This window comes from Panthera uncia, chromosome F2 (genome assembly GCF_023721935.1).
Source record: "Panthera uncia isolate 11264 chromosome F2, Puncia_PCG_1.0, whole genome shotgun sequence".
In the NCBI taxonomy this organism is placed as follows: domain Eukaryota; kingdom Metazoa; phylum Chordata; class Mammalia; order Carnivora; family Felidae; genus Panthera; species Panthera uncia.
In genome coordinates this window covers 58,779,881-58,806,457 of record NC_064812.1, presented here as the reverse complement: position 1 = coordinate 58,806,457, position 26,577 = coordinate 58,779,881, and the positions used below count along the sequence as shown (strand labels likewise).

The 26,577-nt window shown below is 41.7% G+C and overlaps 1 protein-coding gene across 1 annotated transcript in view; it reads right to left on the bottom strand.

Annotated features, from left to right (window-relative positions):
* The window catches only part of JPH1 (junctophilin 1), an 83,516-nt gene that overhangs the window by 19,616 nt on the left and 37,323 nt on the right, over positions 1–26,577 (bottom strand). The window contains exon 3 of the mRNA XM_049633239.1: positions 4,785–4,903. Coding sequence (XP_049489196.1) covers positions 4,785–4,903 — 119 coding nt within the window. The remainder of the gene's footprint in view (positions 1–4,784; positions 4,904–26,577) is intronic.

The following is a 26,577-nucleotide window of genomic DNA, read 5'->3' as shown; positions in this document are numbered from 1 at the left end:
AGAACAGCCGTTTCCTACAGGACTTCAGAGTCCCATCCTTAAAAACACTGCTACTTCTTTGAACGTAGCCATGGAGCTCTTGTCTGCAGGCTGTGGTACGTCCATTCCGCTGCCTTGCGCAGGGCTGGCTCTTAGCACACGCTTGTGGAACCGAATATACTGAAATGAGTAAGCGGTAAGAATAACCAAACTCATGAATTATTAATTTCATGTCAATAGATCATTTTTAAATATTTTAAAATATTTTTTAAAATATTTGAGAGAGAGAGAGAGAAAGAGCACACAAGCAGGGGGAGGGGGAGAGACAGGAGAGAGAGTACCAAGCAGGCGCTGTGCTGTCAGCACAGAGCCCGACATGGGGCTCGAACTCATGAACCAGGAGATCATGAACCAAGCCAAAATCAAGAGTCAGATGCTTAACTGACTGAGCCACCCAGGCATCCTGTATTTCCCTTTTGCTATGAAAACAGTTACTCTGAATTCTGGGTTTTGGAAAGTGAGTTTAGAAGTCATCTGTTTCAGGATACTTCCCTTTTCTTAACCAAAAATACTACATATTAATGATAAGCATAGACCATTAAATAATGAAAATATGCTTTGATTTCTAAAGATTTATCATTCATACCACAAACGTGACCTTAGTTAACCCTGGCTCATAATAACCTAAAGACTTCACTTTTACTTTAAATAATATACAGAGTGTATGTGTGTGCACATACATGCTATTATGGACTGAATGTATGTGTCTCCTGCAATTCATATGCTGAAGCTCCAACCCCCAATGTGTTCGTATTTGGAGGTGCGGCTTTTGGGAGGTAAGTAGGTTTACATTAGGTTATGAAGGTGAGACCTTCATGATAGTATTAGTGCCCTTATTATTATTATTATTATTATTATTATTATTGTTGGTTTATTTATTTGGAGAAAGGGACAGGAGAGCATGGGCAGGGAAGGGGCAGAAAGAGAGGGAGAGAGCATTCCAAGCAGGCTCCACACAGTCAGCATTGAAGCTCCACGTGGGGCTCAACCCCATGAACCACAAGATCATGACCTGAGATGAAATCAAGAGTCAGACATTCAACTGACAGAGCCACCCAGGCACCCCAGTGCCCTCATTAAAGAGGAAGAGAAACCACAGTTCTCTCTCTCTCCATACACATGTACCCAGGAAAGCCATGTGAAGAGAGGGAGAAGAAGGCCATCTGTAAGCCAGGTCGATGGCTCTCTACCAGAACTCAACCATACTGGCACTGTGATCTTGGACTTCCAGCTTCCAGAACTGTGAGAGATAAATGTCTGTTGCTTAAGCCACCCAGTCTGTGGTATTTTACTTTGTTACAGCAGCTGGGCTGACTAATACACATGCTTAAACACAGGAAGGCAAAACTTGCTGAGGATGTTGCCTAGGGAATAAGCTGGCAATCTCTTAAGAGGGCTCAAAGTAAATATCTTTACCACATTCTGGGGCAGTGTTTTTCAGTCTTTTTTAGCCCAGTCACTCCCAATTGATAAAAATATAAGTTTTACACCTTACTTAATATCACTTGGAATTAAAAACAATCAAGCATCTTGATGGAAAGGAAATGTAAACAGTGGGACAAAGAACCACCACATAGTTTCCCAGTCATCCTCCCCTCCACTTCCCTAGCGGTCATGCAAAATCTCATCTCAGCTTTCCTGGCTTAGAAACCCAATTTCATCAGCACTTTGAAGTAGAGCCATCCCCTGGGGCAGAATCACATCACCAGAGCTCACAATCCTCATGTATAACACCAGAAGGTCAAGTCATTAGTTCACAATGGGCAATGTAAACATGACACAGGCCAAGGGGCTTACTCCTGGAACGCCAGTGCATGCTGTTCCTGATGGCAGACCTCCATGACAAGCTCACCCGAAATCAGAAGGCTACAGTGAGCACGGACTCAGGACAAGACGCATGGGATCAATCAAATATCTACAGGCATCAGGCTGAGCAGGGCTGATGCATCCATTTCCCCAGTCGGATGATCTTGCCAATAAGGCCATACACAGTTGGCCACAGTTCCCTGCATCCTGCCCCATAACACAAACGTCCCTGCCAATTCCACTGCAATACTCCAAGGTTCTGGCCACAGCTTCTCTGTCCTCTGGACAGTGTTTGGGTGGGCTTTGCCAATTTTTGCCTCTGTGGCTTTTTCTTTTTTTTTTCTCTATACTACTTTCCGTGACCAATTGTTTAGATGTTTTAATACACTTAGGTTACAAAGAAATCTTGCTGTGATACAGCTGTGCTATTACTTATACTCACTTTGTATATCTTTGTGCAGCATCACAGGCTCATTTTAATATTTCACTCTCAGAGGGAACTCTCATTTCTGAGTTCCTGGGGGATGCCTTGCCGTGCCGCTCACACATGACAGTGTAGGTTTCTGTGTGTGTACACGTGCAATTATCTACACATACATTCACATACCTCCACAGGTATGCTTTCTGTTACTCATTAGAACTTAACCCTTTGAGTGACAAAGCCATCCCACATGCTCCTATTTTTCTCTTAGTTTTTAACTGAACTGTAGAATAATGTGGTTTTGAACTAAAAGCATTAGATTTAACTAAGATGGTAAATATCTGAAAATACTGCCTGCTCCTGAGAAAGTGTTCAAAGTGTAAGCTACAACAGACCTCCTTTATTCCAGGGCCAACAGCTTCTATGTACGACAAATGCGTTTCAAACAATGGAAATATTTATATCTAAGATATGTGAATTAAATGAGCAGCCTGACTTAGAAAAAGGACTTGAAAGCCCTTTTAGAAATGTCTATCTGATTTGATCACCCTATAAATGCAGAGTGGAAAGCTTGAGTTATGCTCCCTTGAGAAGATCAATAATACTTAGTACAGAAAAGGCTTTCTATCCAGCTGCTGAAGGAAGAGTTGGCTATGGGTCAAAGGGGATTGCAGCCTTCCCCTTAGCTCTTGTCTCCAATAGACCCGTTGTCATCTCGTGCTACTGTGATGTATTCATTACTGATGGACAACTTGCGTGTATGAAGCTGGCATGTTAGCTCTGAGGCTGGAATTACATTTTCCCACAATATTTTTTTTCCCTCCAATGCTTTTATGCCATAAAAGGCTTTTAAAACCATTTAGTCTGGGCAACTGAGATGACCTTCAGTATCATTTACCTCTTGGTAACACCTAACAGAAATCTATTGGGACGCTATTCCCCAGGAGAATTAACAACAGACAACAATACTAAGTTTGTCTGCTTTCCAAGTAGCTCCAGCCCAGGGCTCCTCCATGAAGCGGCACTAGCTCCTGACTGCTGAGCTGCTTCCCAATGGCAGTGTCACTGGGGAGGGCAAAGGACGGTCCCTCCTGGGTGGCTGAACTCTGTCTGCAGCTCTCACACCAACAGGTAGTGACTGACGTACTTAGGCACCAGAGAAGTGTGAGTTCATTTCACACCAGAACATAGTTTATTCCTAGCAGCGGTCACTGCAATGAGCAGAGTTTCCCTTTCTTAGAAATATATGCATGTATTAAATGGCTGAAATCTCACCCAGAGGTTTAAAAAGGAGGCACATGAAAGAAAACCCCCATGACTGTGGTTGTCTCCCTGGAAGTGAACTACTATGGAAGGTACTCTGATAGCCCTAGCGCTCAGCGGCTAGACTGGGCCCCTCTCCATTCTCCTAGAAGAACGGGGTCTTCTCAACCCAGCCTTTTACCCGGTCTTCATTCTTCGTAGGAAAAAAAAAATCACCATGTCCCTCATTCTCATTCCTCCATCCTTTATTACAGCCAAGTTTGTAGCTTTGGTATGGATCTTGTTATTCTGTGCACTTGGACCTGCCTTGTTCATTTAGTTACGGTGCCCTGTGGGCTCCAGGATTCTAGGACGTTTATTGGAAGCAAACATGGATTGAACACCTGTGTTGTGCAGGGTGCTTGTTTTCCAGCTTAACAGAAACCAGTGTGGAAAGATTCTTTACCAAGAAACTATAAATTGTGATACTAAGAAATTTAAAGCATTGATTTTGATCCCTTCATCTAGAAATCTGTTGACCCCTCAAACACTAGGGAGCTGTGGGTTCTAAAACAATGAAGAAACATATATAAAAAAGAGGCGAGCATTATAGAAAGGGATAGAAACAATCTACTAGGAAACCACTAAAAGGGACTTAAATATTTAAACCTACTGCAAATATTTGTATATTGCTATTTTAAGACATTTGAGAGATAGACGATCTGGATTGATTTTTTTTTGAGGTTATTTTAATTTCTTCTACTATGACCTGGAATTTCCTCTTAATCTGTGCAAATTAATCTGTTTTTAAGTGATTTACTTCCTTACCTAACCACAGTCCTTTGAACTTTAGTTCAAGTATATTAAAAAAATTAGTCACAGTAGTTACTAGCTCATTTCTTTACTACTGCTAATGGTATTGTTATACGTGCCTCTGATTTTGGAGATTTGTTACAACATCTGCAGTGGTCACTAACACACTAGCACCGTTTCTTAGAATCAGATGCTTCTTTTAGATTCCCATTTCATTTACTGCTGTCAGCTCCAAGTTTGTGGCCTAGGAGTCGGGAGGCAGGAAGGGAGAGACATTGGGCAATAAGCCAAATCTCCACCACTAACACTCAGACTTCAAATGCTTAGGACTTTTTGTACCTACTTGTTTTGCAGTACTGCTGGTATTCACGAAGCATAGACCTTTAAGGAGGGAAAAAAAAAAAAAAAAAAGGAAACCAGAGGCAATACCCCTACCTCTCCCATCACCAGACAACAGTCTCACCTGGTTGGTAGAAGTCCGGTGACAGCTCCCTGGCCACAGCTCTTGCGATGTCACACTCCTGGCGGGCAGCCTGAGCTGCCTGGTCAGCGGCGTCAGCTTTCGCTCGTGCGTGTGCGGTCCTACACGGAGCACAAAGGACGAGTCAGCAAGGGCGGCACCTTGTTAATCACACACGGACATGCAAGCTGTCTGCGGTCTGGGGAGGAAAATGCTGTGATCGTGGTCACATGCCTCCAACTGCAAGCTTTATGGTCATATTGTGAGAGATCAATGACGACGACATGGATGAAACCACCCGTATATTGCCTCAGTCCTTTCAAGGGAAATGAAAAGGGTGAGCAAGTTCTGTGCAGCTTGATGCAAAGCCTGGTTTTCAAAACACGGGATCAAATCTCCTGCTGACTCCTGCTGACTGATCAAATCTCCCCTGCTCCAAACCATGGAGAGTAGAGTTAGAGCTTATGAATATATAGTGTTTGTGAATTTAATTTCCTATGGTAGAATCAAAATAAGAATTTGATCGACAAGGGTCTGCCCAATAGCATGCTGGAAGAGTAATTCTGGAAAAAAAGTAGTAAAACTCTTTATTTGTGGCACTGATTACTGTGGTATAAATACTCCCTCCTTGACCAATTGAAGCGACCAATGTGATGTCACTGAATGTGTAGCTGGGGAGACACGCACACAATGGGCTCTCACCAGCCTGTAGAAGCAGAGCACAGAGTGTGCTCTTAGGATTGTGCTCTGGAGGTTCTAAGGAGCCCATTTAACTTTATGTATATGTTTTTGTGTGAAACAAGGAGACAGAGTTGGGGAGGAAGAAACAGATGTCTTTCAACCTTCTACCTGCCCCTTGGCCCATCCTCAATTGACAAAACCTCTTCTCTTTCCAGAGGACTAGGGTGAGGGAGAAGGCAGCTGGGTAGAGAATGGCGGGGGTGGGGTGGGGTGGGGTTCTTATGGCAAGGCAGGAGAACTGATGTCCACCTGCCCAAGCAGAGAGGATTTAGAGGGCAAGACGGGGAGCTCTGGGTCATCTCCTTCCAAAGAAGATCTTGTCCAGTTAGTATTTAGATGATAGTCATGGGCATATATTTCTTAGAATCCTGTTAACCTTCCATCCTATTTCACTAGCACCAGGCACGGCTGTAGATAACTAGTAGTAAAAGCTAAATGAAAGTCTGAAAGAGGTGCTTGCGCTTATTTCAGAAACAGCAGGAGACGAAAAGTTGGGAAATAGCATTGTGCCCTAGCAGTTCTTAGTGGGGAAAACGCAGGTGGCAGCTGGTGCAGGCCAGCTGGGACTAGCTGCAGGAGGACGTGGGGAAGATGGGGTCTGACCTGAGACGGGGGTGGGGGCTCACTGGCAGGAGGTCCCGTTCTCAAATTCTCCAACTACCTCCTCTCATTCTGTGTCCTCAGGGGACCCCTCACTCCTCTGCAGGACTTAGCGAAGCTTGGAGGCTGGCTGTACTAGGATGTAAGCTTCCCAAAGACCGGGATTTTACATTTCTGGTTCTCTGCTAGATTCTCAATGTGTACAACACTGCCTAGCACACAGGGTTTATTGGGGGCTCATTTTATGAATAAAGGATTGAATGATGCTTCCTTAGGAACATCTGGGTAGTTGCTTAAAAATGAACAGATTGACACAACCATAAAGCCAGTAAGAAGGTAAGTGGTGGCCAAGGCTTCAGGGCAAAAGTGGGGGAGGAATGAAGAGGTGGAACACAGGAGAAACTGAGGGCAATGAAACTACTCTGTATGACATGTGACATTATGCATGTGTCAAAACCCACTAAAGAAGAGTGAGCTCTAACGTCAACTATGGACTTTAGATAATATTAATATGTCAATACTGGTTCAACTGTACCAAATGTACTTCTCCTGCAAGATGTTAATAATAGGGGAAACTGTGGGTGTGGGGAGAGGAGGTATATATACATGGGAACGAACTCCATGCTTTCTGCTCAATTTTTCTATAAATTTAAAACTGCTCTAAAAAATAAAATTCACTAATTAAAAATGAATGGATCAACTTCCAATCATCAAAATTGTTATTTCTGAATCACAGAGGACATTTTAGGTTATAAGGGACCATGAAATGGAAACAAACTTAACGGTTAGTCCCCGTGTTGAGTCTGAGAATCAATGGATGCTCTGTGTTATGTTCTTTCAGTTTCTCAGAATCCCCAACCCTTTTTCTCAGAATTATTTTCCATTTTATCTATTCTTAGATAGAGCCTAACTATGTCTAGGCATCATAATTAATGAAGCCAGAAGAGTACAGTTATGCTGCCTTATAATAAAATCTGCTAGCCCTTCAATGATAAATTTGTAAACCTAAGTACAAACAGTTTATTCTGATACTATCACAATGCACCACCATAAAATGGTACCATTTATCTCCACCACTTTTTACAATATGCTAAGCTGGAGAATAAACAGATATAGCTTAACCTTTCTACAAATATATTTTGGAAGTACAGTGTCAGTAAGGCCGTGACCCTTTACTTTTTTACTTGCTCCTTCCTGTAAGCCCAAACAGGGAGGGGAACCTTTCCATCTAGTGCCCCACCCTGCATCAAGGCTCCTGCACAGCCAGCAAGATGAGTCAAAACCACATTCAAAACCTAAACGAGAGGCCTGCGTGAGTTCTTTTGGTCGCCCTGGACCCAAAGACAGGAAGCAGAAGAGAAAAGGAACCCATCTGAGTTTGCTGTCACCGCCAGCTTGGGGTGGCCAGGCCACTGACAGGTCTAGATATTAGCCCGGGGAAAAATCCGGGCTTAACTCTGGCTCATGTTAGTGAATTCATGTGTTCAAATCCCAGCCTCAGTTCCAGAGCCACACACAACCCCTTTATTCAGCCAAGTGGTAAGACATGCCATTGTTCATGGGTTGGGGGGGTGGGGGGTTCAGGCAAGTCGGTCTGGGGAGGTCAGCTGAAACAATGCAAAGTGGACGCCTTGCTGCTGTAGCTGGTCACGTGGAAAACACACACACACACACACACACACACACACACACGGAGCACACATGCCCAGTAAGTCTTTCACATATTCAAACACTGCTGATACCTGTAAGTGGTCAGACCCTCACCAATCTCAAAACACCATGATCACATACACTCGCTCCCATAAAATGCAGTGAAAAGTAAGTAGAAAGCAACTTCTTTCAGTTGGGCATTGGCTGTCGACTTTCTGTTAGGGCCATAATTTTACAAATAGACCCACAGTTTTAGCTTGTAGAGAGTTACTATGTATGGGTGAAGAGGCAAAGAGACCTGAGAGGCTGGCTAAGCTCACACAAGCAGCTGGGTGATGTCCCCCTGGACATAAGCCCCACAAAGGTCATGTGTGAAAAGCCAAAATGGTAAATGTGAAATTTCTGGATGTGAGGCATCCTCTGTATAAAGGTACTTAATCTCAACCTATTTTTCCAATCAGTAATTTGATGATGAATATCGGAGTTTCTTTCTTTAATGAAATAGTTTTTTCACAAACTCTCAAGTCACCATGCTCAGAACAAAATAGTCCTGCTTTCCTGATTTTTCTTAAACCTAGTAATGCTTTTACACACACGCAAAAGTCTATCGACAATATATTAAACATGCCTGGCATATACTCACTCCTGCTAAGGTAACATGCTGACCGCTTGGATGTCTGTCCCAACTTCTAACTTCAACCTTTCACTCATCCACTCGCTGACACAGCTGATGAAGATTTTAATTTAGAATGGACAAACTGTATACCACATTTACAAATTTTGTTCTTTCTGCTTTTTATATATTCTCTCCCCAACAGTAACTGCTTTTTAAAAAATGTGGATTTTGAGGTCTTTTAAAATTTGTTATATTAAATCAAAGTCAGCTCACTGATAGGATTTAAAATTTGATGGCAGAGCCTATGATCTACTTGGTTCAGGGGTCATACGTGTGATTTGCCTTGATGTCCCAACATTTAAAGAAGATTATTAGGAAAACTTTAAAATGAGAGCAACTGTACATTAAGAATCCAAATCTCAGGTGATGGCAACCCCATTCTTCCAGTTCCTGAAGCCTACACCCTTGGAGTCACCCCTGAGGCCTCCCTTTCGGTCACACGCCACAGCCACAGTCGGCAAATCCAGCTGGAACTACCTCCAAAACACATCCTCAATCCAGCTGGTTCTTGTTCGCATCCCTGCGCCTGGTCTGGTCACAGCCACCGTCTCCCACTGGGGCTACCACAGAGGCAGAACAGACCCTGCTTCTATCTTTACTGCCGACCATCCTATTTCCCGTCTGGTTCTCTTGGAAATGCCTGATAAGAGCTAAAACTGTTTGCTGGGTTAAGACATCATGGTAAGAAAATGCAACAGATATGACCTGTTAGCCTTCCTTTTGGACTGTGACCTTATTCATTTACAAGAGACCCAGATTTGTGAAAGCCAATCATCTTGTGTATACAATTGTAGTCCTTTTTAAGAAGAAATCAGTCTGTTAAGGAATACTCCTGACAGGAGTAAGAGTGAGGTGACTACACAGACCTCGGCTTAAAAATGAGGCATGATTTCTGAGTTCTTGCACCCGGAAGAAACTGTTCTTTCAATCTTGATTTGATTCTCTGATAAGACCAGCCTGGCAAGGCTCAGCATATACTCCCTCCTGCTAAGGTGCAGATGGGCCCCTTAGATGCCTGTCTCAACTTTTTTTTTTTTTTTAATGTTTATTTTTTGAAAGAGAGAGAGAGAGACAGACAGAGTGTGAGTGGGGCAGAGAGAGAGGGAGACACAAAATCAGGCTCTGAGCTGTCAGCACAGAGAGCGACGAGGGGCTCAAACTCACAAACCACAAGATCATGACCTGAGCGGAAGTCCCAATGCTTCTTTTCCTAAAAGTGATAGCAAGTGATTGAGACATAAAATGTAAACGAAGGAGCATGATATTCCCATTGAAGTTTGGTATTTGATCTTTCAAGGGCTCAAACTTTCTCAGAGGTGTGATAACACCGGCTTTGAAAGCATTACTAGCCAGAGACTACACTGAGGCAAGTCTAGGCCGCAGATGATTCTTGTCCCAGAGATCAAAAGTCAAACCACACCTCCTTAGCTATCATAGGAATCCCTTCATAGAATCATAATTCATATCGTACTTTTGGCTTTTTATCAAAGGGAGAGAGGAAGAACCAAGATCCATATGAAGAATGTTTACATAACTTTTGTAAAATGTTGTCCATTATGTGTGACACCATTATGTTTATACAGACCTTGGTGACACATTCCTCTTACAGTTTAGTCCCAGGGGGAAAAAAAAGGTCTCTGATGATAAATTTGTGCACCTCCTTGTATCATACGATGAGAACTACATAATCTATCATTTCTCTTTTTGTTAAGGCTACGAGGAATCTTGGGAGTAAAACTATCCTCAATCTATGTGTATGGTTATCTTCTCTAGCTACATGGCTTTAACATTCCCCAATGTCAGGATGCTACTATGAATGTGAACCATAATGTCCTGCAAATCCTTTTTTGGAAACTGGCAGGATATTGAAAAAAAAAAAATCACCAGATCAATAAGCTCTTGTTATACTAAGTTTTCTGAACTCTAACCCCTCACTGTGTGTTAAAGCCGAGGAACACACATCATAACTTACGGATGAGCAGAGCCTACTATTCAACTTCGTTTATAGGATTTTCTTCTATATTCAGAACACTTTCAAGCTTGAAAAACAAATCTTCATTCTTATGTATATTACAGATTTTACTCTCTAACATTTGATCAAACTTAATAAGCTTAAAGGCTGTATTCTCTGGACAGGCCAGGTCAAAAGCACATTTATAATCCTCAGCTGAAAGAGGCCAAATAAATAACTGGCTATCGTCTACTTTATTCTGAATTTTATACAACTTACCTAAAAGTCACCTCCCTATGTATTTTATGCACTGAGAAAAATCTGATGAAAAAACAAATTTAAGGTATGTTTTATTCTTTAAATAATTTTTAGAAAAAGTCCTTTTTAATGAAGGTCATTCTAAAGTTTAAAAACTAGCACTAAATAAGCACTAAATAAGATTACAACTTCTCTTTAAAATATAATCACTGGTAACTCACCGAGTGGGAGAAAAAATTTGCTGACCATTTATCTGATCATGGGTTAATATCCAGAATAATATGTAAGAACTCTTTCAACTCAGTAACAAAAAAGGCCAACTAAAAAAAGGGCAAGGGACTTGAATAGACGTTTCTGCAAAGAAGATATACAAATAGCATGGGAGGATGCTCACCATTGCCAGTCATAACAGAAATGCATGTGAAAATCACAATGAGATACTACCTCACACTCATTAGGATGGCTACTGTGAAAAACAAAAAGAAGAGAAAACAACAAGTGCTGATGAGAATGCTAAGAAATTTGGAAGCTCGTGCACTGCTGGAGGGAGCGCAAGATGGCACAGCTGTTATACAGAATAGTATGGAGGATCCTCAAAAAATTAAAAATAGATTTACCGTATGATCCACCAATTCTACTTTTGGGTGTCTGGCCAGAAGTGACAGCAGGGTCTCAAAGAGAGATCTGTACACCCATTTTCTTAGCAGCACTATTCATTCACAATGGCCAAACGGTAGAAACAACCCAAGTGCCCATTAGTGAATGAATCAATAAACAAAACATGGCGTATACATACACAGAATATTATTCAACATTAAAAAAGAAGGGAATTCTGACACATGCTATAAAACACAGATGCACCTTGAGGACATTACACTAAGTGAAGCAAGCCAGTCATAAAAGGACACACATCCAATGATTTCATTCACAGGAGGTCCCCAGAGAAGTCAAGTTCATAGGGACAGAAAGACGTGTGGTTGCCAGGGGGCTAAAGCAAGGGGAACAAGGAGCTATCATTCACCAGGTATAGGTTTTAGTTTTGCAAGATAAAAAAGTTCTCAAGATGGGTTGCATAATAGTGTGAATGTACTAAACACTATTGAACTGCACACTTAAAAATGGTTAGGACTGTAGATTTTATGTTGTGTATATTTTACAATAAAAAATTTAAAAAAATCACCCGATATACAAGTATTTATGGAGCATCCTAGGTGTGCTGGGGGAAGTGAGGAGAAAAGACCAAAGGTTAGGCTCTCAGATAAGAAGCCACTGCACTAGTCCAAGCCAGGGCATGCTAAGTATCTAGTGAGGGCAAGAGCTGGAAGGAATAATCCATGGACGTTTTAAGGGAAGGACTATCAGAAGTCTGAAACATGAGGGCAGCCTCTGTGTTAAGCCAGCTCTTAATAAAAATCCTGGAACAGAGGCTGAATACTGGTGGAATGGTAAATGGGTAAGGAGAGAAACACAGAAGATAACCCCAAAATACTGTATCTAACTCGGTATCCAGATGAATTGCTTACTGACTACAGATAGAAATGGTGCTGAAACAAGCACATTTAGAATCTGAGTAAGGGTTGATGGTGCTGGGGAAAGGGGAGGGCATAGGAGAGGCTGCTGAACTTGATAAGAACCTTTGAGAGGGTAGTACTAACAAGCAGTCCCACTGCAGAAGCCAGTCGGATGGGGGGCTGGTGAGGAAATGGGCAGAGGAAGTGGAGGAAGCAGGTGTGGGCCACATGCTGGAGACCTTTGACACAGAAAGGCAGGAGGAAATGTGGACAGTAACCAGAACGATTAGCTGGGCCAAGGGAAAAGACGTTTTACTCTTAAGAAAATGAAAACTGATCTTATCACGAGGTGGGAAGAAAGATGCCCAGACAACAGCAGAAAATGAAGAATCTTTGAGGTGACAATTGCTGGAGACAGGTCCTGGATGAGGCAAAAGAAAGGAAACAGGAAAAAACATAAGAACAGTGATGGATCCATCCAATGTTTTAAGGTTATCTGAAAGATCCTTTGAAAGCCTGCAAGAGCTCGAGAATGCAGTGGGCTTTGAAACCAGACAGGCCTGGGTTTAAACTCCAGGTTATCACATACTGTATTCCTTTCTCCTCAATTCCTTATGTATAAAATGGGGCAGGATATTACCTTGTAGAGTTGTTCTGGATCACAATTGATTGATATGAAATACTCAGTCCTAACTTAGGGTATGGAATCAATAAATGGCCATTATTAGTCTTCTGCTAAAATTTAGGGCCAGTGGGAAGAATCTGAGGGGTCAAAAAGGTGAAGATTTGGAATCAGAACTGTACAAAAGTTCTAGGGAATGGAAACAAGGAGTACTGGAATTGCTGAACAGGACCAGGAGGACCTGACTTCAGGTCTCCATGACTCCATCACATCTTCCTCTTGAAAGGCTCTCTCTTCTGGGAGAAGCATAGAAAGTAGAAGATGGCCTTGATGCAGGGTAGATGCATCAACGAGGAGGACAGAGACAGAACCTTAGGTAGGGAGACAGGGCACATAGCCAATGGTGGACTGTGGACCAGGGGAAACAGCAAGGGTTAAATAAGGACCAAGAGAAAAATGTAAAGGCAATTTGGTAATTGCGAAGTCCTATCAATGCAGACTATTATTATAGTTTTAGGTGCTTTTTAATTGATCAAAGTAAGGCTTCTGTCTTTCCTATGGCAGATTCATAGAAACTCCTTATTCTGAGACTGAATCTGATATACTACTAAAGGGTATACTTTCAGTTCAAATTATCAGCCAGGAGGCTCTTAGTAACAAAAGATGGGTCAAATTATTTGAAAATGGATGCACGTTCAATAAAATGACACTAGACACCATGACTTTATTTTCTATTCAGCACTGTAACAGAAACATCTGGATGTGTCTGGTAAGAACTTTGCAACCCTCAGAACAGAGAAGACCTGGGTAATAAGAACTGGCAAGTCAGGGGCACCTGGGTGGCTCAGACAGGTGGACGTCTGATTCTTGATCTTGGCTCAGGTCATGATCTCATGGTTTGTGGGTTCGAGCCCCCACACCGGGCTCTGTGCTGACAGCATGAGCCTGCTTGGGATTCCCCCCACCCTCTCTCTCTCCCTCCCTCTTTGTCCCTCCCCTGCTTATGTGTGCTTTCTCTCTCTCTCAAAAGTTAATTAAAAAAAAAAAAAGAATTGGCATGTCAATGCTATTTTTATTTCTTCATCAGTGTTGTTATACTTCTTATCCTTTACCAGGGGTCCATTATGGCTACAAATTAAAGTACAGTATGACTAAGAAGAAGAGCAACTTAAGACTACCCAGCGATCAAGACACATGATAGCAGCCAATGGCGTTCAGCTGAGGGACAGGCTGACAGGGTGACTGGCTCACAGGTGGACCTAATCTCCACCTTCCTGCCACCAATACCCATTAAATGTACACCATGGTGCTCAAGCTATTCCATTTGATAAATATTTCTACATTAGGAAAAATTAAGAGAACAGCATTCACTCATAAAAATCACGTAAAACCCTCAGAATTCCTCCGTGAACTCATAGTTGAAACACATTCTCTTAGGTAATAAGATACCTGTTTTCTATCTCAGATGACCTAAAATGGCTCTCTAAATATCCCAAATCTACCAGTTTCCACTTCACTTTGTTCTATTTAGATATGCTTTGATGGTGAACAACAAGGAACCTATTCCTCTGTTGAACATTAGATGTGGAACAGTATTAGCAAAAGCTGACTTGGGACTGGCCGTGCAAAACCATCCTGCATCTTGAGCTCTGTCATGCTAAATGTGCATGTTTTGAAGGTGTAGAATTTATGAGACTTCTTTGACAGGGATGCCGAAACAGAAGGGATAAACAGTGGACCCTTGAACAATATAGGGGTGAGCGGCACCAGCTCCCCGCATGGTCAAAAATCCACGGGCAACTTTCGACTCTCCCAAAACTTAACTACTAACTGCCGACTGTTGAGCAGAAGCTTTACTGATCACGTAAACAGTCCATCGACACGTATTTTTAAAATATGTATTAATATTCTTACAATCAAGGAAGTCTGAGAAAAGAAAATGGTATTAAGAACATAGTAAGAGAAAATATATTTACAGTGTATTGTGCCAAAAAAAAAAAAAAATCCATGTCTAAGTTCAAGGGTCAGCTGTAGTTATTCTCTCAGCAAACTAGTTTTAGTCACTTCATGTTTCCTTGTAGAAACTGTAATTCAGGTAACCCAGTTATTTCATGACTGGTTTGTGACAACGAATCACTCAACAGTTCGACTAAGAATCCTTGACTATGTTTACTTTAAATCTTCAGTCTTTTGCTGCAACAGGTACTGGGGACAATATAAAAAGCATACAGGATTTGCTCTGATTTATGTTAATCTTCTGGTTTTGAGGAAGTGACTCTCGAAAGTTCTGCTTCACCAGACAGATGAAAAAACGCACTTAGAACTGGAAGGGCCTCTGAGAGCCCACACGGTCCCCAGTGGGATGAAAGGGCAGAACCCGTCTTTGAAACTTTAGGGCAAAGTGGGGTGACTATGTTGTGAAATGATTTCTGTATTATTATCCTCTGGATTTTGCTTTAGCAAACATTGTATTTAATTTCATTTTCCGGTAATAAACTTCTTTCTGCTATAAAAATTCATTCATATCCATTGTTCTTATATTCATGCCTTTCTCTGTTGCCCTCATTTCTCTATCCAATGCTTTAAAATTAACAGACTTATGACTCCCATTGAAAAATGCAAATTTTGAGCTTTCTTCTTTAAATATTTTTAAAAAATCAGTCTTGGCTGACTTTCTTTTTTTTTTTATTATTATTATTATTATTATTTTTAATATATGAAATTTACTGTCAAATTGGTTTCCATACATTGGCTGACTTTCAAATGAAAATAACACAGCTTAGAAAACATCTCACTATAGACTATAGGAAAGATTCGGTTTTCATCAAGGGTATTCTTTAGCAGGAACATTTTTAGGTGGTGTTAAAAATACTACAGATTCATCCAACTCATAGTTGCCTTTCCCCATATCACTAAATCAGTAATTAACGCCTCCGACTTTAAAAGGAGATATCAGAAGATCATCCAGTTCTTCCGGAATTCTTAAAAAGTTTTCTTCTTCATCTCCATGAGAATCTCAAAAAATTTCTGTTGTAATTTTACCTGTATTCAGTATTTGCTGTGTTAAACTGAGAACAGCAATTTTTCATCCCAGTATTCAATAAATAAAATAATAGCCTACCCTGGGACACAGAAAAATGGAAACAGAAAACAGATATATAAACCAGGGTAACTGGTTTTCTGTGCTGCATCTTTCAATAAAAGTAACAATACGATTTGGGGGGCAGAGGCAGTCTTGAAGATGAATATATGTATACTGAGATAAAAATGTATATTTCATTAGCGATGGTGGTAGAAACACAAGGCAGGATTCAAAGGAAGTAAAAAAAAAAATCATGTTATATTCTGGCTCAAATAATAATAATCTTTTCCTTCTGATCCCAATAGACTATGAGTGATCTGCTCCAATACTACATTTTTATGGTGCTTATGCTACTTGGAATATTCCTGTTGTTGTCCGCCTGCTGTCTGCCTGGGTTTCTACTCTAGACACATATTGATGAACTTTTAACCTTTAATTTTCTTCTCTGTGGGATTGACACAGGGGCCTGGGATGCCATGCCTCTCAGCAGCATGGATGGGCCCCTGCTGCAGGCCCCAGGGAATGCAGGGGCTGTCTTCCGGGACTCCATTCCTTAGGAGACAGATGCATTAACCCAAATGGAGCTACTTCTCACCAATCCGAGGTTCAGATCAAGTCCAAAGAATATCAGGAAGAATTCCAGGCATAGAAGGAATACTGCACATCCCAAGAATGGGGGGAATTTAGGATGTGATCTGCATTAAAGTAAGGATTTCTGAGGCCCCAAATTAAAAATCTACTAATTGCTATCTTATGACTGGAGGAAAGTCAGAGTGAACTCTGGAGGGACAGGAAGAATTACCTGGCAAACTCCAAAGCCCACTCTTCCCCTGGCAGAGAGATCCAGGGTCTTACGTGCCGCTTCACTGCTTTCTGACAGATGCTTTAGAGGTCTTCAGGTTTACCTCAGAGCATTGGGCTATACTTTCCAAGTTGGATTTCCTGATTGTGCTAAGTTCTAGTCACAGCAAGAGTACTGGAAATAGTGTTTCCTTCCTTTTCAATACAATCACGGTATCTACTGAAATGACAACAGTCTTGGGGACAATAGGACATGCTCTTGCCTTAGGGCTGCTCTGCCCTGAGGTAGGAATGTGAAAAATCCCCTTGCACTTAAGGCAGAGGACCGTGTAGCATGAGAGGCTTTGTACGATTCTGGTAGAAACCTGTAAAATGTATTTATAATTCTGGACCCAAATAATGTCACAATGGGCACAATGGAGTATTACACTTCACGGTCTTCATTTTGTTCTAGAATGAAATGGGCGCCCTTGGGTCCATCAGATACCCTGAAAACATGAAGGACATCAAAGAAAGGAGATGCCTTTGAGAGTCAATCATAATGCACAAAACACACCCGTCCTGAAGAGACCTCGTTCTTCTAGAGTATGTGTGGACTCTGCTGCCCTAGAGACAGGGCTTCTCACAAGGAGGAATTAGAATGACCTGAAAAATAGCATTTGTTCCCAGAGTAAGAAGAGGAGTTCCACAGACTGAGAAAAGCTCTTTCCATCCATAACAAGGAGGAGACAGCACACAAAAGACCAAGGCTGGGGAGCAGCCTTAGCTGCAATCTACGCTCTTAGGAGCTCCTACATAATGTTCAGAATGTCCCGCTGTTCCTTGTCTTCCTGCTGATGCTTCTCCAGGTTTCAGACCTTGGATTTGGCTTCCTAAGATAATCACCCCTGGCTGGTGTGTCCTGACATCTTTCCATGGAGATGCAAATCCTCACTTCATGATCAACTCCTAATGTCTCCTACCTCAAACACAGCCTCCACGTACTTAATTATTACAAATGTCTAGAAATACTTTCAAATTATCTGCTACTCCAGGCACATATACTTCTACTTAATTCTAAATATCATGCTCACTTTTCTTTCCCTACTTAACTACATTTATATTGTACACATCACCATACTGCTCTGACCCCACTGTAATTCCAACAATGCTGGTGGTGAAATTAAAGCTTCTTTTCCCTTAAATCTCTCTCTGGCAGATGATCACTGTTGGCAACAGTCAGTTGTAAATATGAAATTTCTCTGCAATGTTTTTCTGAGACATCACAGCAATAGCAGCTCACACGAATGATCTTGCATGGCAAAATGAAATGAGAAAGGTTCTGATGCTGGTCTGAGAAAGAGGCCTCTGTCGTATCATGAGCTCTGAGACACTATATATATAATAAGTTAGCACAAGGGATGTATTTTAATATGATAAATAACTTCATGGAATTTATGTTAACATTTCTTTTCCATAGTGCTGGCATAATTCTAGTAAACAGCTTACCTATCACCTTAGTTCTACAAATCTGAAATTAATTTTAAAGCAAATATTTTTTATTCTAGATATAAGAGAAAGACCCAGGATTATGATTTTTTTAAACCTGCTTTGTAATCTTAAAAGTAACTATCAATTGCAACTATTAGCTATCAATTTAATTTTTTTAAATATTTATTTATTTTTGAGGAAGGGAGAGACAGAGTGTGAGTGGGGGGACGGGCAGAGAGAGAGAAAGAGACAGAATCCGAAGCAGGCTCCAGGCTCTGAGCTGTCGGCACAGAGTCCGATGTGGGGCTCAACCTCCTGGACTGCGAGATCATGACCTAAGCCAAAGTCGTATGCTTAACCGACTGAGCCACCCAGGTACCCCTCAGCTTTCAATTTAAATGCTGTAAGACCATGAATCTCTTCTATCATTAAACACTTCCAAAGTAGTACTAAATGTTTACTTGGTAGGTTTAATCAGACAGTGAGTTTTAGGGGAAGAACACACAAATATATGTAAACATATAATATACACACATTTTAGTATGTGGACATTATATTTGATTGAAATATATCTGTACCAACAAATACTGACCACTATTATGAGTGTCTGAAAGTTTTTTGTTTGTTCTCATCTGGGGCAAATATTTCACTGTACTTATAGTCCTCTAATAAAGTGTTTTTTGGTTTAGTGAATCCCAGGGAACGTGACAGAGTTGGAAGTAAGGAAAACTGAAACCAACCAAAGAAATAATTTTAGGAATAAATAATTTAACCAAAATACTAGCTAAAACTCTTGTGCTGACCACTAACATGCCTGGGCAACTAGTTAAATCAGGGCTGCTTGCATTTTTATTTATTTTTATGGTATTTTTTTTTTTAGGGCTGCTTATATTTTTAAATTATAATGTCATTATGTACAGCACCAGGCTCCTTTGTCAAAATGAGGCTTTAGCACAGGGTTATGATGTAATTCAATTCACCGGTTAAAACATCTCCTATGCCTGGAAAACCTAATTGCAATGGTATTGTTCTTGACTCATGATAAGAAATCATTAAACTGGAATTCAGGAACCAGATTCTAATTTAAAATTAATAATACAGCACATTTTAATCTGTTTCTGAGATACCCGTAGAAGCTTCTGAGTGTTTTGACCAGTTTTCTCTTTTATGCTCTGGGAATGTCCACTGACCTGAAATTTAAGTTACAAAGCAGAATCCCGGGGTGTCCTATTTGCTGTTGTTATTCAAGCATGTACAATCCATCTCCAAAGCCCATTTTCCCTGTCCCTTAGCCATCTCTTGGCAAAGAGCCCCACTGCCTGCCATTTGCCACTTGTTCTGGGCTATTTTAATTCTGGACAAGTTGTGGTAGTAGGCTATATTTAAGTTGGCCTGCTCTGTGAAGAAACAGGGCAAATGCACGTGGCACCTTTTCCCTTTTTGACATAATCCAATTGCGCTTTGGCTGTGCGTTCAGCTGTGTGAGATTCTGTATCATCGACACTGGCTTGGTCCCACTGTCCGCCTTCCAGGTGCCTACTATCCATTAGGTGGGGCGGGGGGCTATTCCCCAGGAGCGATGAGCCATGGCAGGGACCCGTGGAGTAGTCACCAAAAACTTACAGAGTAAACTGAGAAACACGAATAATGAAAGGAAAAGTAAAAACACCTCCAGCTCTTGGCTAAGTGCTACTGGCATATTTGCAGAATAATTTTTCAAAGACCAACTTCCAGATACGAATGTTGAATTTTGTAAAATATGACGCATCTATTGGGAGAGCCTTAAGAGAAATTACATGCACCTAGAAAGCCAGCTTTCTCATTTCTGAGCTTTTAGAAGTGGACATTCTAAGAAACACTTGGTTCTAACCTGCCCCTCCTGAGGGGTCCCCACCCTTCTTCAGTGCTAACACTTGATATACTTTCTACCTAGCACAGAAGTGTAAGTTTTTACTTGCAGTTATGCTGTTCCTTCAGAGAAGAAAAACAGGTCTGAAATGCACCCTGATCATTAAAAGTTAAATACCATGTAAAAAACACCTTTCTAGAGAACTCCGCTGAGGTCTCGTAAGCTTTCGAAGTTCAAAGCTAGCCTAAAGGCAGGATCTGCGATGAAGAACCAGAAGACGCTTAACTTTTAAGGAAATATTTTACAAGTCTGGGAACTTTTGCCTCTAGACCTTGACGTTCAAATGCTGGTACTAACATACTTGTTTTGCTGGCAGTGGGATTAAAATGCAGACTAGTTACATGACCCTATTCATTTAGCCAGCCTAGACAGCTGAAGTATACAAAAACCAGATTCCTGCCTATTTACTTGACAGATACTTACTCTAACTGCTCGGACTCTCAAAAATGATCAATTTACTGACTTACTGTCAGCCAAGATTCTACTTGATTTTTTTTGCCGCATAAACTTTACGGCCCAAGTAGGGAGTAAAGAAGACTGAGCTTTTGTTTTCTGGAATGAACAGGAAAACCATTTTAGACATACTATGTTAGGAAAGCATTCACTCGCACAGACTTGTCAATTAATATGAAACCACTTTTAAATGTCCCTGACAAAGGAAGGGCCATTAGTAGACTATTTGGTTACATGTAGTCAGGGCTACAGGCTTTCAAACTTCTCTACATAGTAGCAAACCAGAGATGAAGAAAACTGATCAATACAGAGTTGCATGTTTTTACTAGAAGGCACACAAGTGTCACGGAATATCATTACGTTCTGAGTATCATGAAAACACAAGGCAAAAAATAAATGACCCTTTCGTTCTCTAAGCTTTTGGAGAGCGAATTCCAAATTTCAATCCATACAACGCCATCTTCTTTGCCAAATGCATTCATTGCCAGGCTCCCTGGTATTCTTTTAGGAATGAAAATTACCTCAGGTTTCCCAGTTTACCTTTTCTTTTCCTCACATACTGTCCAAGCTCACTTTCTTAAAGGCAGCAAGACAATAAAAACACGTAAGCGACTGTTCCACCACAACCATGCATCAGGATTTAGGATAAATCATGGATTTATAAGTCTGGATCAGAAACCTGCCCTGGAAATGCTGCCAATGGGAGTATATAACTGTGGCTACAGCTAATAGAAACATAATGTCCCTGAAGGAACTTCACATCCCCTCATGGAACCGTGCTAACGGTCACCAGGACGTTCCTCCTATAACCAGGATATGACGGGGGCTCTCCTGCACTCCCTGCTCTGAGAACACAGAGACAGAAAGGTCTTTGTGAGAGCTGTCCTCTTAGGACAGAATCAAGGCAGGGAAGAAAAAAAATCTGGCTTAAAAAAAATAAATGATTATTAACACTGTATTTTCTTTTGGTTTTTTGTTTTTTTGAGAGAGCAAGAGCGAGCGCAAAGGAGGGGCAGAGAGAGTATCCCAAGCAGGCTCCGTGCTGTCAGCACAGAGCCTGACCTGGGGCTTGATGTCACAAACTGCGAGATCATGACCTGAACTGAAATCAAGAGTCAGATGCTTAACTGACTGAGCCATCCAGATTCCCTGATTACTAGCACTTTAACAGACGTTTTAAATAAGGTCTTAAGCATTCAACTTTTATTATATTGTGTGCTTCTGGTATTATCAACTAGAACACACATATATACAGATCACACATGTCCCAAAAGTAAAATAAACAGAGGGCATATGTGTCATCATTTCTAGGAAGGACAGGGAAAAGAAGAGAAATTCTATCATATTTCTTAAGGAGCCCAGGGAGAGAAACATACATTAAAGAGACAAATAAAACCCTAAAACCATAGGTGTTTTCGGAGCTGAAAACAAAGGGGCACAGGCCAAATTTCTGGGCTTGAGGGTATAAGGAGGGCTAAGTGGATGGGACAGGTCCCAGAAGGTTAGAGCAGCCATGGGCCCCGGTTTCACACAACCTCAACAACAAGCCACAGTAAGCTGTGACGTTGTAAGCAGGTTAGTGACCTGTGTGCTCTGTCCTCTGTGGCCTGGAGGTCAGCCCTGACTCTGGTCATTAGGCCGCCCTGACAGGACCAGACACAAAGGAGAGGGACAGGTCCTTTCTCGTCAATGAGCTACACTCCACAAAATACCACCATTGCAAAAATATAAACACCTGGGATATACTTATTGTATTAAGTTAACCAAGCAAGCATTGATGGTGAAGCAAGCATTGATGATGATGACCATTGACATTTACTGAGTGCTTTTTACACACCAGGTTTAACTTGCATTGTCTGTTCCAAGAGCTTTATGTGTAATACCTCCTGAAATCCACCCTGGGTTATGAGCTAGTGAGTGGAGTGGTGGGAGCTAATCTGAATTGCAGATAGGAACTGACCATCCCCCCCCCCCCCCCCCAGTCCTTGTCAAGCCACAGACTTTCCTATGGTAATCTTTTCATTTCCTATGGAAAACTTGGTTTTCCTCATCATCTGAGTTACTAAAAGATGAACATTTTCTTCCAGGTATTATCTAAATTAGCATATACGTTTCTCCTTTTTGCATGAATTGATCCTTGTATAGAATAATCTTTTAGTGATAATTTTTAGTTTAAGTAAGAGTATAATCGATGCCATCAAGTAACAAGTGATTGTTAGCTGCACCAGCTTTTCAAATGATTTTACTCCAAGCTGTGGGATTTTTTTTTTTTTTTAACCAGGTTGCAATACCTCCCTCCGACCTCTGTAAGATGTTGAGGTCCTGCTGTCTTTCACTGGGGTTTCAGTGGGTGACACACACCAAACCCCCTGCAGTGGGCACCTCACCCCTGCGGTAGTGGCATCTGAAGCCTTCTGCCTGCCCGGCCACCCTGAGGCCACCTTGCCAGCCATCCTGGTCCCTGCTGTCTCCTGCCATCTGGAGGCTCTGAACTGTTCCCTCCCCACCTACTGCCCTCAGCATGCCCTTGGGTGTCTCAGCATTTGTAATATTTGGCACTGAAAACCCAATATCTCAATCTACAGCATGTTGTTACAACCACAGCATAAATGTAATCCTTGGATTAGATTAGCATAATGGGAATTTCACAGTCTCCCTGGACTTGCTCTATAGATGTGGACACTTTAGGATTCACAGACTTCAAAAGTGCCAAACTAAAAACATCTCTTGTGTCATATTGGAACACACTCAAAACTGAGTTTCTTGCTGTTTGTCTAATCCTTGCCTCTACTGGTTATGAACATGGGTTCTAGAGTCAGGCTGCCTGCATACAAATGAGCTCTAACCACTCACTAGCCTGTAACCCAGGGCAAGTTACCTACTCTTGCTATGATGCTGTTTCTTCTTCTATAAATTGAGAACAGTGGTAGAACCTACTTTGCAGAATCATTATGAGGATCACAGGTGATACAAGTAAGACACTACAAACATAATGCAGATGAAGCTGGGCACAGAAAACATCATTATAGATAATACTTATCCATTTAACTAATTTAATAACTTAAAAATATATTAAGTTGCTAAATAATATATTCAAATGGCTCAATAAAATATAAAAAAAATAATGGAAGGGGTGCCTGGGTGGCTCAGCTGGTTAAGCATCAGACTTTGGCTCAGGTCATGATCTCATGATTTGTGAGTTTGAGCCCCACATTAGGCTCTGTGCTGACAGCTCAGAGCCTGAAGTCTACTTCAGATTCTGTGTCTCCCTCTCTTTCTGCCCCTCCCCTGCTTGTGTTCTGTCTCTCCCCCCCCCTCTCGAAAAGTAAAAACATTAAAAAAAAATAATAACAGAAAAACTCTCCCTCTTACCTTGTCTGTTATTCATACCTTGGTGTTAACCCAGACAGAGCTAACCAGTGTTTGTTTTTTTAAAAAAATTCTTCCAGAGTTTCTTTAAGTATATACAAGAAAACTGGAATGTGAGTTCCTATTTTCTCCTTTTCTACACAAAAGGAAGTAATATATGCAATATGTCTGTACCTTTGTGACATGCAACAAGAAAGTGGTGACCAGACAGCATTAGGCATCATCTTGTGCCAAACTAATGTAACCCTTAACCTTCATGGGAGGGGGCAGCAGAGAGGTAACAAGGGCTCTGGTCAAAAGACCTATATGTATGTCCTGGTCCCACCATCTGCAAACTATGCAGCCATGGACAGATTACTTAAAAGTCTTAGAGGCACAAATTGGTTGTGTGTTTATTATGAGATATGCAAATCTGAAGACACACACAGACACACCCAACCCACAGTGTAATTACCAGTTAGAAGCTTCCACAACCCACAGGGCCACTCCTTGTATCCTGGAAACACCTGTTTGTGGATACGGAGACACAAAGTCTCTACACATGATCCGGTATGTGGTCTGCCAGGTGAGGTTCCTTGTCTAAGGTGGCAATGGTCTACTTTTCCTTGAGGAACAAACACCTGGTATGGGCTACACTCTGTATCTTAGATCTACCTTGGTTAACTTTTCCAACCAGGATCCAATTTTTTGAGAGCTGATCTAAAATTGCATCACCAGTAATGTTTACCTGACACGAGGCTTAAGTTTTGAAAATAAATAAGAGGTAAATTGGGAAGGAGAAGAGAAGACTGAAGGACCTAGTGGTTTTCACTTCCTCAGAGGCAGCCAAATGCGTTCAGTCCCCTGAAGGCATGGCTGATGGGCCTTCTCACTTTGTGTGGTGACACTGGCTGCAGCTGGGCCCATCGCTTCTCTAGGGGGCTGAGCCCTTGTCCAGGAGAAGCTTTGCCTGGGATGTAAGAGATCTGGCTTCTATCGCTGATTCCTTACTCTCACCTTCCTCTGATATATTAGCGTCCTCATCTATAAAATTAAGGAATCAGAATGAGAACAATTTGAATTTGTTCTTATAACCAAACTTAACCTACTTTCCCCCACCCCCTTTAAAATAGGATACAAGTGCTTATGTTCCAGCTCACAGATGCCGATCTCCACCTCCTTGGCTTTCCCCTGCCTCCTGTTCACCGCCCCTCCACAAAACCTGACAGCTCTGAGGTATCCAACTACCCTGGAAAAGTCAAGAGTTTTTAAAGTTCTCCTCGACTTGGGTTTTCAAGAACTGTGGCAGGTGCACTTATTTCTAGGGAAATCTGCTTATTACATGTAAGTAGAACCAGGCCTCCTTTTGTTTTTTTAAAGTGATGATAGTCTTCCTACTAAATCTGATGAATTGTTTTGCTTTGGTAAATAAAGATAGGGGCATCAGATTCAAGTCGGAAAGGCAGCTGTACCTTCTAACTACAACTTTCCTACAATTTGAATGATAAAGAACTCTAAAAACAGCCTGTACCCAGCAATCAGATCATCTGCGGAAAGTAAAAACTCAAGTCGTATGTGTTTCATGACAAAACAGATACAAAAAAAAAAATCTAGCAATAGGTGCTAATACATATGAGCATAATAGCCCAAGACTCCTTGAGGATTCATGGCAGATCATTCTTATAAGTGGATACCTAATGCTGGCCGCAGTCTTTAAACATCCCGTAATCAGCTAATTAAAGCTGGAATTATTAATAGTACATCAATGTATTTTACAAAATCCGGAAAGTAAGAAAGACCTCAGAAACCATTTGGCTCCAACTCATTTACGTAGACCAGGAAGTTCAGGTCTAGAGGGGTCACGGTTCTGTCACACACATGCACATGCACACATGGTTGTCTGTGTTAGGTGACCCCAGGCTCCCCAGGCCAGTGCCCGCGGGGACTGCTTGATGGGAGGCTCTATGACAGACACAGAGGATGTGAAGTAGTAATATTCCTAACTAGTTGGGTAAACGGTACCAGTTCACCAGCCAGAAGGTGGTGAAAGGGGACCTGCCATCCTCAGGGGACAGTCAGGACCCCTGCATGGGGATGGCAGTTTCAGGTGTGACTGTCAACAACTGGGCTACTCCTCAGCAAAGTGGACAGGTGTTTTCCACTCGTTTTTTCCCCATTAGTTATACTTCTAAGGTATTCCCCTTGCTTACTCGTGATGAAATGGATGGGAGAGGGGAGCCGCAGGGAACGAGCAGCCCATACAAAAGGAAGGAACGTGACTGGGAAGGCGAGGGGGTGGGGGTGGGGGGAGGAAAGATGGCAATGCACGGGGCTACCCTGGGTTCAACACAGCAGAGGGCAACCGCGTGGCAAGTATCCTAGAGCTAAGGCTGATGTTGAAAAATGATCTTAAGTCCCTGAGAGGAGCATGAAAATTAAAGTTTTCATATTTACTACACTACTATAATGTGTGTGTGTGCATACACAAATACATACTACCCTGCAATCACTGAGCATCTATATTCCACGGACTGTGCTACACACTTGATGAACAAAATTACTGTGTTGGACTCCTGCCAATAGTCCTTCAAGGCTATTATTCTCTCTATTGTATATAAGGAAGCAAGTTCTCACAGGTAGTGTTTTGCCCAAAGCACACAGCAGAGGGGCATCTGGGTGGCTCTGCAGGTTAAGTGTCCGACTCTTGATTTCAGCTCAGGCCAT